General features: G+C 39.9%; 1 protein-coding gene across 2 annotated transcripts in view; it reads right to left on the reverse strand.

Moving 5' to 3' along the window:
- LOC150080692 (RNA exonuclease 4) overlaps nt 1-13,999 on the reverse strand; it is a 120,020-nt gene that overhangs the window by 71,108 nt on the left and 34,913 nt on the right. For both annotated transcript variants that reach the window (XM_090381218.1, XM_090381217.1), the window contains exon 2: nt 3,083-3,339. In XM_090381218.1, coding sequence (XP_090237344.1) covers nt 3,083-3,216 — 134 coding nt within the window. In that variant the 5' untranslated portion in view covers nt 3,217-3,339. The remainder of the gene's footprint in view (nt 1-3,082; nt 3,340-13,999) is intronic.

Consider the following 13,999-nt stretch of genomic DNA (forward strand, 5'->3'; position numbering starts at 1 on the left):
GTTATGTCTTGCTGCAAGACATCTGGATCAGGCACGCTGGCAGCATGATTTGTTCCGGTTTGCATGGTCATCCTGTTCTTCAGTTGGTTTGCGCTTGACTGTAAATATTCCCTGTACAGTTCCCAGTTTGCTGTTTCTACCTTGAATCTATTCAGCATCAGTCTGCTTATGAGGTTTCTTGCCTTTGTTCTTGTTATCCAGTAGGTTATTGTCCGGTGGTCGGATGTTGTCCAGGCATCTTGCACCTGCCAATCAGTGATGTATGCTGCAACATTTCTTGTGGCTATGGTGATGTCTATGGTTGCTTCCCATAGAGTGTTGCAGTAGGTAGGTAGTTGGAAGGGTGTGTTCAGAACAGTGAAGGATGAGGTTGAGAGAAATCCTTCTAGTTGGAGTCCATTGTTGATGCCCCGCCAGTCCTGCATTCTACTGTGCCACACCAGCAACCTGCAATTGACATTCTCCAATGATGACTTCACAGCCCTGGAGGATACTTTGGGCTGCCTCGTTATATACCTCATAACAGCCTGTAGGTATGTTATGACCAGATTTATGTCTTCTCTTGGTTGACTGTAGAGTGAAATAACAAAGATTTCTTCCACTGAACTGATGATTTAGGCACATGCCGCCCAAGCCATGGTAAGTTGTGGAATCTTGGTGACAATCTCTGAGTTGCGAACCGTGACTGCCGTCCATGGGGTGCCTTTGTCCTTCTGTATAACTTTGTAGGCCAGTGGGTAGCCTCTGACCTTCCCCATGTATGTGTAAGGCTCTTGTATTATTATTACATCTGCATTTTCATCCGTTTTAGTCCTCACCTGCTTGGCCACTGCCCAGGCTCGCTGTGCATTTACTTGGTGTATGCTTAGCACTCTGTGGTTGTAACCTTTAGGGCATGTTCCCATAATCAGTTCTTAGCTGGTATGTGCTTTGTGCTTTTAAGTATATAAGGCATTTGGAATCCCTGATAGAATGCGCGTAGTCTATTTTTGCAGCCCTGCAGTTGGCATATACAGGTTCCTTAGCCTTGTTAGGGCAGTTAGTGTAGTGATGCCCTTTCTCTGAGCAGTGACCACAGGTTGGTTCCAATTGGGCAAGTATGGAAAGTGTGACCGAATTTGCAGCACATGTAACACTTTGGTACGACCACATGCTCCCAGAATCTGACTTCCCCATTCAATGAAGATCCGATTTTGTCCCTTGATCACCTGGCAGGTGATCAAGGGACAAAATCGTGTTTCCACTGTTCCTGATTTGCTTGGAATATCTAGTATTTATTAGTTGGTCTTGGTCATGGTCCGGTAAGGTATCTTGCAGGTTTCGTCTATATATCTTATCCTTCAGTTGTCTTGTTGAGAGGTTGGGGCTAAGGTCAAAAATGATCATTGTTGGCCCTTTTCACCTTGGGGGCTCAGCAGTGAGGCCCAGTGTTGCAATTTTGGGATTTCTTATGATTTGTTGAGCTTCTTCATTGGTCTGCATCTCTATGACAATTCCAAAGGTGCGTGTTTTCCATATTCCTTTTATTCTGGTTGTCTTTAAGTCTTCCTTCACGTTTGCTATGACTTTTGTTTTGATTTCCTCGCTTGTAGATTCCTCTTCTCCTGCAGCGGGCCTCAGGATGACCAGATTTGGAGTTTTCAGTAGGGATGGCTTCCTACTCTGGCTGGTTTTGTCTGCAGTTTGTTCCCTTGTTTGCTTGGTCCTCAGCACATCAGCATATGAGGGGGCGTGCTGTTGCATTTGTCTTGCCCTACTCTCTTTGTAGGCCTCCAGTTTGGCCTTGTTTGCTTCTGCTCCGATATGAACTTTGTGTAGGATTGTTTCCAGCTTGATCTATATGCTCACTATTTCCCCTCTGAGAGTAGCGGTTATCCTACTCAAGGATTCCTGTAGCTTATTCTCCAATTGGACTCTTAGGGCTAGCATCTGGTTTGGGACCAGCCCTTCAGGGAGCGAGGGTTCGGAGGAGGGGGCAGACTCAGCATTTTTGTGGGTATTGCAAACATTTTCATTTGCTTGGCTCAGGTTTTCCTGAGGCTCCTTGTTTTCACTGTGCGACTGTAACTCTCTTTCAGATTTGGGAGCAACCACTCTTCTTCCTCTTCTTAGAGATTGGTGTGGGTCTGATTTCTTCAGTATCATCAAGCATGTGGGATAGTTTCAGACATGGAGTACTGCATTTTCTCATCAATGTTTAGTTCAGCAGTGGTCATAGTTTCCGGAGTTCGAATAATCAGAGTTTCCGGATTAACGGGGTTCGTTAAGTAAATTCTGGTAGAGGTAGAAAAGAGAGAGAGAGAGAGAGATTTTTGGTGTGTCACAAAAGTCCGTGCGATTTTTGGTTGCAGCACGAAGTCCTGGTAAAGGTTCGGGCTATCCCCCACAGTATGGTGGGGTGGGGGAACACCCAAATTGAGAAACTGCCACAGAAAGACGCGGCTACTTTCTCCTGGTGTTTTCACAGCCACGGAAGACGATGGTGAAGTCAGTTTCTCTATAGGACTTGCAGGAACAAAGATATAATCTGTCTATGGAAAGTCTATGATGGAGGGGAAGAACACAAAAGTCATTGTTTCTCTGCAGTAATTGATTGTGAGTTGCTGAAAATTTTGGGACTGGTCTCGGTCCAAAGGCACATTCGTTTGGGCACCTCCCCAGTCAAGGGACAGATCTCAGCGTGTCAGCCACATTATATTGGCCAGCTCTCTATTTCCCAGCTGTCAGCCACACGGTGACCAGTGCAGTCTGGCAACAATGGAAACAGATAATTAGCACTGAGATCTAACTAGCAACCCAGTAGAAAATCAAAAGAATCTTACCAAGGGTTTCCATTGTTGAAGATCTTCATGGTGCAACACAATTTTTCGAGAGAGTTCTTCAGTGATTCAATGGACATCACTTATCCAACACAGACCCCAGGGATTACCTACATTGTGTTATCAGAAACAGCCAGTATTTAAATTTAGGCTAAAACTGATTTAAAATCATTCACATTAGATACTGGCTGTAATAACTTTCATATATTCTTCCATATGCTATAATCACAGCTGTGTACAACATGCACTAAATTAAAACTTACTTGATATTTTCTTTAAGTGTAGAATTTTTTATTGATTCTGTCAGCATTTTCCCATTACTCCTTTCAACAATCTCTGTCTGATTTCCAGCAGAATTACTGATGTGATTTTCTGTTTTAGATTTATTGATAAGCATCTGCTTATTATTGCTATTATTTCCCTCATCCTGACTTGAAATTCTTGTTTTTCTTGTTTTCCATAATTGAACCTGTTTTGACAATTTTTTCTTTTCTTCTTTTCTCTCTTCTGACTTCAACACCTGTGGCAAAAGTTTAAGTTAATGCTTTCAAAGTACAGACGTAATCAATTAATTATACTTATTTAATATAAAAATTATATCTTAATACATACAAAAATACAATGCAATCATAGTACAGTAAATCCTTTATATCTACTTGATCGCTTACATATTGGTGTTCAAAGAAAGTGCATCACCCCTTAAAATCGTAATTGTTGTTGTTCGAATAACGTAATTATATGGCAATATTTCTTACAGATTGCATCAGATAAGATTGACATGCATAGATGATGCTGACGATGTAATATTGCATCAGCTATTACTTTCAGTTATATAAGCACGCTCTGCAAGAGTTGCAGTCATTCCTTGACTGTCAGGATGACACGTTACGTGCAGTTGCCGCCACGAAGAAAGAGTGCTATTGTTGCTTTACGTGAGGAAGGACGTTCTTCCCATCATATTGCTTATAGAGTGTCTTGTAATCAGTCGACAGTGAGTAGATTTCTTTCCAAACTCAAGAGTCTTGGTTCTGCTGACAGGAAAAAAGGAACTGGAGGCAAACGAGTCTCTACGCCAAAACAGGACTGCATTTTGAAGCACTTATGCCTTAAAAACTGTAAAGCTTCTTCGTCTGAGCTGAAAAGAGAATGGAAAGAACATACAGGAGTGGTAGCAAGTGCAGTAACAGTCAGAAGACGCCTCTTCAAAAATGGACTTGTAGCCCATCATCCTAAGAAGAAGCCCCTCTTCACACAAAAAATGAAAACGGCCAGATTGATTTGGTGTAAGAAGCATGTCAAATGGACCCCCGAGCAGTAGAAGTCAGTTATTTTCTTTGATGAGAAGAAATTCAACCTGCAGGGCTCTGATGGGAGACAAACAATTCAGCGTAGACATGGTGAAGAATACCATCCAGACTGTATTGTATCTACAGTGAAATTCCCTACCAAGCAAATGATATGGGGGTGCATTTCGTATCGCAGAGAAGGTTCTGTAAATGCAAATGGAAACCTGGCTATATTGGAAGGCAAACTGCTGCCAACCATTTCAACCTGCCATGTAACTGCATCTCTCGGGACGACTCTGCTTCCTTGTCATTGGGCAAAAAGTGTAAGTAGGAACTTACACAATTTGTAAGTGCTCTAGTTACTTTAGTTTCATTTCTGCATTAGAGGTTTGACAATAATGTGTTTACATTAGTACAGGTGAAAGAATGGTTGGAAGAACAGTCCATTACAACTCTTAGTTGGCCAGGAAACAGCCCAGACCTGAATCCTATAGAGAACTGTTGGCAACTTGTGGAATCTGCAGTTGCCAAAAAGAAACCAAAGACACTTCAGGAGGCCATAATTCGTGTTTGAAACCACGAATTATCAGTTGATTATTTTCAGAAATTGAACTTGTCAAAGCCTCGATGTAAGAAGCACGGTGATTTGCATTCCATATAAACAGTTACCATGTATATCTATATAGTAGAAATACTGTAATAAAGTTAAATTATACAAAATAAGCATTTATTTAAGGTTTTCAACCTGATTCATCAAATGACCCCATCTTGACTTTACTGGTTAATACACAGTACATGGACAGAAGAAGAATTTACCATGACCATATAATAGTGCCTAGAAATTTTTTTTTTTTTTTTTCTTTTCAGAATTGGTGCTAAGAAGCTGAAATAATGGTGATTCTTCAGACTCCTTAAGCTTAGCCTTCTGTCTACATATTACACAGTTTGTGTTTTTTCACACCATATTCCTCATAGACATGGGAAACAAACATACAGAGTCTAACTTCTCTAACGGCTTCTTTCTCTTTTTACCAGTTTTTTAAGGGGACACGTGAAACAGAGCACAGACCAGACAAGCGCTGAACATTATAAGTAAGTATATCCATAAACAGATTGAGATGCATGATGGTGGCTGCCATAACTCATGAGTTCTCAATTTTCTCTAATTTACGAGCATACTCAGAATACACAATGGAACAGTCAAATTTTTTCTGTCCTTTAAATTGAGGCTTACTGAAATACTTTAACATAAAAAAATTAAAAATGCAATACTTGGGTGTACTAAAATGAACTTTCAAAATTGTAAACATTTATAGAAATCTCACTCTTCCAAATAGAACACAGAGCAACCAATGTACAGGACAGTTTCACAAACAATGAAATACATAAAACAATTATGTGTCGTGTATGTTGGCATATAACATCCCACTGACATGATGTCAGCGCATACTCTAGTTAAAAAACTTGTCATGCTGAATTTTCCACAAGTTGTTATACAGTAGCACATCGATCATCCGAACTAATTGGGACCAAGGTTGGTTCGGTTAATCAACTAGTTTGAATAATTAAACATACACGAGAATACTCAGTTTATATGAAACAAAGTATAATTAGGCCTACAATTAAATTATTGTATGCAAGGTTATTACTACTGAATTTTAAAATATGGAGTATTATAAAAAATAATTGATTCAGGAAATGGTTTATAAATAATAACCAAAACGTTTTGAAGAAAATGTATATTATATTTATTTTGAACTTACCTAATTGTTTTTTGTGGTTTCAACTATAAATCACATTTGTTTTTTACATAAACAAACACAAGTAACTGCACACAAATAACAGTATAATGAATCTTGAGAAGGTTTATTTTTTAAAATATGTAATCTTTAATTTTTATTTCAACCATGCGAGACTTTTTTTCGTAGTCTGGTCTCTCATCCTCTTTAATAGCAATATCTCCATAGAAATACATTCAGACTGTTTCTCACACCATTAAAGTTTCTAGCACAGTGAAGGCCTCTACGTGAATGGGCCTCCTACTCACTTCCTCTATTTCTTCTTTGTCATCAGAATCACCTTGGTTAAAATCAGCACGTTCTTCGTCCTGGACTAATGCAACAATTTCTTCTTCAGTTAAAATATGATAACCAGGATCATCAACACTGTTGTTTAACCGTGCCTCTGCATCATCTTGTCCATACTCGGAAAATCCTGGAATCCTTTTTTAAAGTCATCTTCATTGTCTAATTATGAAGCAAACTTCAAAATTTCATTTTTTCTACTCTTTATGTCTGATATGGTTGCTTTACCAATATTAAAAATCTTAGCATGAGATACACCGGTTTTGCCCTTTTCCAGTCTACTAATAATTGTTATCTTGTCTTCTATTGACAACACATTGTGGTTTCTTTTGCCTGTAGACACCATTATTAATTTAATTTTATTACTGCTACCCAAAGGGGTAGCAGTAATAAAATTAAAAAGCAAAATGACATAGTACTTCACTTTGAAATAGCCACAAACAAAAACTTGAACATTGAGTGATTTGAAACAAAATGCCTGAAATAACCTCACACTGCAGTAGCTTGCAGCAGATTGAGTGAAAGCTAACCTGCCACCATACTCCCACACTCACAGCGGACAACAGAAAAGACAATGATGCACCAAGGTCATGGGATACTGTCCTGGGTTCACACAGTAATTAAAGCCAACATTTGATTTTTAACTCCTGTAATGACAAATTAAGACTATTTCTATGTTATATTGCATATATCTTCGCACAAATAATCGGAAATGAATGCATTAAGCAGCAGGAGTAATATTTCAGCATAACAACCAGTACACTAAAAATAGATACTGCAATTTTTTTTTTTTTTTTGGGTGGCGGTGGTTCAGATAATCGACGTTCTACTATATTTACTACTTGTACACTTCACTTCCTATCATTCACTCAGCAGCACCAACCTATAAGAAACTTTCAGCCTTTAAAACACCAGTTCAGTGCTGACTCTATGTTTTATTTCTTTATTTTTACAACAAATGCTGTCTGATTTGTTGAAGATAAAGCACTCAAAACCTATGGTGGGTGGTATGATTATGTTTATTTCTGAATTGAAAATATGTATATAATGGGGTCAAACATTTCATATTATTTTTTCTTGCCCCTTCTTCAGTGACTGCAATGACAGTAACTAAGGGTTATTATTATGGAATTCTTAAAATTTTTCGGTAGAATTAAATAGTAGAATTAAAAGTTTCAGTAAATCAAACTAACATCTAATTCGAAGAATTTTGTTTTAAGGTTACTTTTTATACAGTAAAAAACAATAATATTTAAACAATTACCAGCTATCTTTGCAAGAGTACTGTCACGAAAGATCACTTCAGTCACAAGAACTTGATTTGTTTGTTTGTTTGGTATTTGTTTATGTTGATTTGTGAAACAGGTATATACTGTAGTTTACTTAATCTCATTACCAGGTGGTTCGGTGGAAAGTCTAAGGGATTTTCTTTTAGCATTAGCATTAGCAGAGGCATTTGATGCAAGAAAGCAAGCTTATGCAGCATCAGCCAAAAAAAACATAAATAAATAAATAAGTAAATAAATAAAAAATAACCACTTCCACTTCACCCCTCTGTTCATTCGAAATACCTGTCCAGCTGAGCCTTAAACTTATTTAGGCTATCAACTTCCACGACAAGGGATGGAAGTCTATTCCACCAACCAACCACCCCCTGGCTAAAGGCAAATTTCCACACATCTATCCTACATCTGTCTTTCCTCAATTTGAATTTATGCCCTCTAAGGTGATTATTCTGAGCAAGAGGAAGAATCCCATCAGCATTGAGCATGCTCAAACCATTCAAGGCTTTATACACCTCTATCAGATCACCTCGCTGGTGCCTAGTCTCCAGACACTGTAATTTGCAAAATTTAAGCCTTTCTTCGTAAGAGCACCCCTTTGTTCCATTCACTAATCTTGTTGCCCTTCTCTGTACTCATTCCAGCAGCTCTACATTCTTCTTGAAATGAAGCCTCCAGGGCTGTATACAGTACTCTAGGTGTGGCCTGACCATTGCCTTATACAAGGGAATAATCACCTCCTTATCCCTGCTAGAAAAATTCCTATATATCATTGACAATACACCATGAGCTACTCTTGCTGCCCATCTGCACTGCTCAGAGAACTTCATATCTGCCTGCACAACCACTCCCAGGTCCCTTTCATTCTCTACCACTGTCAGTGTAGTACCACAGAGTTGATACGTTGCTCTGGGGTTGCTGTTTCCCATATGTAGTACTTTACATGATGAGAGCCTTGTCGATCAATTCGGCCCTGGAAAGATTGTGCAAGGCTCAAGGGGTAGAATTTTTTTCAGCCTGGACTGTACTTGTTAACAGGAGAGATTGCTTCTACAGGGATGGGATACACTTAAATAGAAAGGGTGCAAGAATATTTGCTGATGCTATCGAGGCAGTGTTAGGTGGGTCGGAAAACTGCTAGCTTGGGGGGAGACAAAGACCAATAGATTGACAGTAGCCACTGGCAGAGGTGAAAGAGATTCTTGCACTGCTTCTATTAGAATGAGCAGAAGCCTGAAAAACAAGATGCATGGTATTTCAGAGACTGCTGGGAGCCATTGCGGTACAAGTAAACACATGGGTTGTGTTAGGGTAGCTAAGAATAGAAACAGGTGCAGGTATACTTGCGTGTACACCAATGCTAGGAGTTTAGTAAATAAATTTGATGAATTTGAGGTATTGCTCAAAACATCGAAGGCAGATATTGTTGGGATATCAGAGACATGGTGTCACACAGATATAAGGGATGCGGAACTGCAATTTGGGGAGTACGTCTACAGAAAGGATAGACAGGATAGGAAGGGGGGAGGTGTTATGCTATTAGTTAAGAAACACATAAAAACCAAGGAAGTGAAGCCAGTCGACATCGCTGGACAGTGCAGTGTGGAGTCAGTTTGGTGTGACATAAACATTGGGAGATCAAAATTGAGAGTAGGAGTGTGCTATAGGCCTAATGACTCTGATGAGTATAATAAGGAACTGTACAGGGAAATAGAGTGGGCCAGTAAATCAGAGTGTCTTATAATGGGAGATTTTAATTTCCCAGATATTGACTGGAATTTGGGGGCTGGATACTCACACACTAGCAGGGCTTTTGTGGATTTATTGGATGATTGTTTTCTACATCAGCATGTTCGGGAGGCAACTAGAGGGAGTAATACTCTTGATTTGATTATCAGCAGTGATTCTTCATGCATTAAGAATCTGCAGATAAATGAACCACTAGGTGGCAGTGATCACAGTGTGCTGAAGTGGGATTTACTCAAAGAGGTAACTACCATTAGGGGTAAAGGGAAGGGTTATTGCTTCCGTAAAGGCGACTACGATGGACTGAGACAGTATTTAAATTTTATACAGTGGGACCAACTGATGATGTTACCAACAGCAAATTCAAAATGGGAAGCATTCAAAGAACTTATCTTGGAAGCTACTAGGCTTTACATACCAACTAAGAAATATTGTTCAAGGTTTAGGCCAAAATGGATGTCAGATGAACTAATGAGGCATATGGCAGAGAAGAAAAATGCATGGGATACTTACAAATTAACACATGACACAGAAGCTTATGATAGATACAAGTTGATATACAACCAAGTTACAAAGGAGGTTAGGCAGGCGAAGGCAGATTACGAGAAATCCTTGGCAAGGGATGCAAAGAAAAACAGCAAAGAGTTCTTTACTTATGTAAACTCTAGAAGGAAAGGGATGAATCAGATTGGTCCACTTGATATTGATGGGTCAAGTGTTGATGATCCTGCTCAGGTGGCTAACAAACTAAATGAATATTTTGCATCGACATTCACACATGAGGAGTTATTCAGCGAGGGGAATGCCAGAGGTGTATTCAACTCTAGCAGTAAGTTACAGAATCTTGAAATAACTGGGAGTAAAGTGGAGGAGAAACTGTTGAAGATAAACAAAAGAAAGGCGCCCGGGGTGGATGGGATCTATCCAGTTATATTAAAGGAGGCAGCAAAGGAAGTAAGCAAACCCTTAGCCATAATTATGAGAGCTTCCTTGGACTCAGGGGAGGTACCCATAGACTGGAAATGTGCAAATGTGACCCCAATTCACAAAGGAGGATCAAAGGCTGACACAAGTAATTATAGACCTGTTAGTTTAACTTCTGTTCCAGGAAATTTAATGGAGGCACTGGTTAAAGACGCACTGCAGGATCATTTAGACAAGACTTCAGTTATAGCTCAGACACAGCATGGTTTTGTTAAGGGGAAGTCTTGCCTGACCAACTTGATTGGATACTATGATGTAGTCACAAAAGAACTGGATGCAGGGAATAACTTTGATATTATATACTTGGATCTTAGAAAGGCTTTTGATACTGTTGCACATGCAAGACTGCTACACAAATTGGAGCAGTGTGACATTGGAGGCAAATTGCTGCTATGGATAAAGGGGTGGTTGAGGGGGAGAAGACAGAGAGTGGTAATCAATGGACACTGCTCTTCGTGGACTGATGTTACTAGTGGAGTCCCTCAGGGCTCAGTGTTGGGTCCATTATTGTTTTCTGTATTTATAAATGATATTGATGATGGTATATCGGGATTAATGTCCAAGTTTGCAGACGATACAAAGGTTGGCAGGGTTGTCAAGGACACTACTGACACTATGCTTCTGCAACAGGATCTGGAAAGGTTGAGCAGATGGGCTGAGAGGTGGCAAATGAAGTTTAACATTGACAAATGTAAAGTACTACACATGGGAAACAGCAACCCCAGAGCAACGTATCAACTCTATGGTACAAAACTGACAGTGGTAGAGAATGAAAGGGACTTGGGGGTGGTTGTGCAGGCAGATATGAAGTTCTCTGAGCAGTGCAGACGGGCTGCAAGAGTAGCTCATGGAGTATTGTCAATGATATACAGGAATTTTTTAAGCAGGGATAAGGAGGTGATTATTCCATTGTATAAGGCGATGGTCAGGCCACACCTAGAGTACTGTATACAGGTCCGGAGGCCTCATTTCAAGAAGGATGTAGAGCTGCTGGAACGAGTACAGAGAAGGGCAACAAGATTAGTGAATGGAACAAAGGGGTGCTCTTACGAAGAAAGGCTTAAGTTTTGCAAATTACAGTGTCTGGAGACTAGGCACCAGCGAGGTGATCTGATAGAGGTGTATAAAGCCTTGAATGGTTTAAGCATGCTCAATGCTGATGGGATTCTTCCTCTAGCTCAGAATAATCACCTGAGAGGGCATAAATTCAAATTGAGGAAAGACAGATGTAGGATAGACGTGCGGAAATTTGCCTTTAGCCAGCGGGTGGTTGGTTGGTCGAACAGACTTCCATCCCTTGTGGTGGAGGTTGATAGCCTAAATAAGTTTAAGGCTCAGCTGGACAGGTATTTTGAACGAACAGAGGGGTGAAGTGGAAGTGGTTTTTTTTTTTTTTTTTTTTTTTGGCTGATGCTGCATAAGCTTGCTTTCTTGCATCAAATGCCTCTACTAATGCTAATGCTACATTTGTCAATGTTAAACTTCATTTGCCACCTCTCAGCCCATCTGCTCAACCTTTCCAGATCCTGTTGCAGCAGCATAGTGTCAGTAGTGTCCTTGACAACCCTGCCAACCTTCGTATCGTCTGCAAACTTGGACATTAAGCTCGATATACCATTATCAATATCATTTATAAATACAGAAAACAATAATGGACCCAATACTGAACCCTTAGGGACTCCACTAATAACATTAGTCCATGATGAGCAGTGTCCATTGATTACCACTCTGTCTTCTCCCTCTCAACCACCCCTTTATCCATAGCAGCAATTTGCCTCCAATGCCACACTGCTCCAATTTGTGCAGCAGTCTTCCATGTGCAACAGTATCAAAAGCCTTTCTAAGATCCAAGTATATAATATCAGTTATTCCCTGCATCCAGTTCTTTTGTGACTGCATCATAGTATCCAATCAAATTGGTCAGGCATTAAATAACAAAACCATGCTGTGTCCGAGCTATAACTGAAGTCTTGTCTAGATGCTCCTGCAGTGCTTCTTTAACCAGTGCCTCCATTAATTTTCTGGGAACAGAAGTTAAACTCACAGGTCTATAATTACTTGTGTCAGCCTGTGATCCTCCTTTGTGAATTGGGGTCACATTTGCACATCTCCAGTCCATGGGTACCTCCCCTGAGTCCAAGGAAGCGCTCATAATTATGGCTAAGGGTTTGCTTACTTCCTTTGCTGCCTCCTTTAATATAACTGGATAGATCCCATCCACCCCAGGTGCCTTTCTTGTGTTTATCTTCAACAATTTCTCCTCCACATTACTCTCAGTTATTACAAGATTCTCTAGCTTACTGCTAGAGTTGAATACACCTCTGGCATTCCCATTGCTGAATAACTCCTCATGTGTGAATGTCGATGCAAAATATTCGTTTAGTTTGTTAGCTACCTGAGCAGGATCATCAACAGTTGACCCATCGATATCAAGTGGACCAATCTGATTCATCCCCTTCCTTCTAGAGTTTACATAAGTAAAGAACTCTTTGCTGTTTTTCTTTGCATCCTTTGCCAAAGATTTCTCGTAACCTGCCTTCGCCTGCCTAACCTCCTTTGTAACTTGGTTGATACAGATCAACTTGTATCTATCATAGGCTTCTGTGTCACATGTTAATTTGTATGTATCCCATGCATTTTTCTTCTCTGCCATATGTCTCATTAGTTCATCTGACATCCATTTAGGCCTAAACCTTGAACAATATTTCTTAGTTGGTATGTAAAGCCTAGTAGCTTCCAAGATAAGTTCTTTGAATGCTTCTTCCCATTTTGAATTTGCTGTTGGTAACATCATCAGTTGGTCCAACTGTGTAGAATTTAAATACTGTCTCAGTCCATCGTAGTCACCTTTACGAAAGCAATAACCCTTCCCTTTACCCCTAATGGTAGTTACCTCTTTGAGTAAATCCCACTTCAGCACACTGTGATCACTGGCACCTAGTGGTTCATTTATCTGCAGATTCCTAATGCATGAAAAATCACTACTGATAATCAAATCAAGAGTATTACTCCCTCTAGTTGCCTCCCGAACATGCTGATGTAGAAAACAATCATCCAATAAATCCACAAAAGCCTTGCTAGTGTGTGAGTGATCAGCCCACAAATTCCAGTCAATATCTGGGAAATTAAAATCCCCCATTATAAGACTCTCTGATTTACTGGCCCACTCTATTTCCCTGTACAGTTTCTTATTATACTCATCAGAGTCATTAGACCTATAGCACACTCCTACTCTCAATTTTGATCTCCCAATGCTTATGTCACACCAAACTGACTCGACACTGCACTGTCCAGCGATGTCGACTGGCATCACTTCCTTGGATTTTATGTATTTCTTAACTAATAGCATAACCCCTCCTCCTTTCCTATCCTGTCTACCATTTCTGTAGACATTGTACTCCCCAAATTCCAGTTCTGCATTCCTTATATCTGTGTGACACCACATCTCTGAAATCCCAACAATATCTGCCTTTGATGTTTTGAGCAATACCTCAAATTCATCAAATTTATTTACTAAACTCCTAGCATTGGAGTACACGCAAGTATACATGCACCTGTTCTTTTTCTTAGCTACCCTAACACAACCCATGTGTTTACTTGTACCCCAATGATTCCTAGCAGTCTCTGAAATATCCTGCATCTTATTTTCCAGACTGCTGCTCATTTCAATAGAAGCAGTGAAAGAATCACTTTCACCTCTGCCAGTGGCTACTGTTAATCTATTAGTCCTTGTATCCCCCAATCTAGCAGTTTTCCGACCCACCTAACACTGCCTCGATAGCATCAGCAAACATTCT

This window comes from Mastigoproctus giganteus, chromosome 9, assembly GCF_048544385.1.
Source record: "Mastigoproctus giganteus isolate SK-2022 chromosome 9, ASM4854438v1, whole genome shotgun sequence".
NCBI lineage: Eukaryota > Metazoa > Arthropoda > Arachnida > Uropygi > Thelyphonidae > Mastigoproctus > Mastigoproctus giganteus.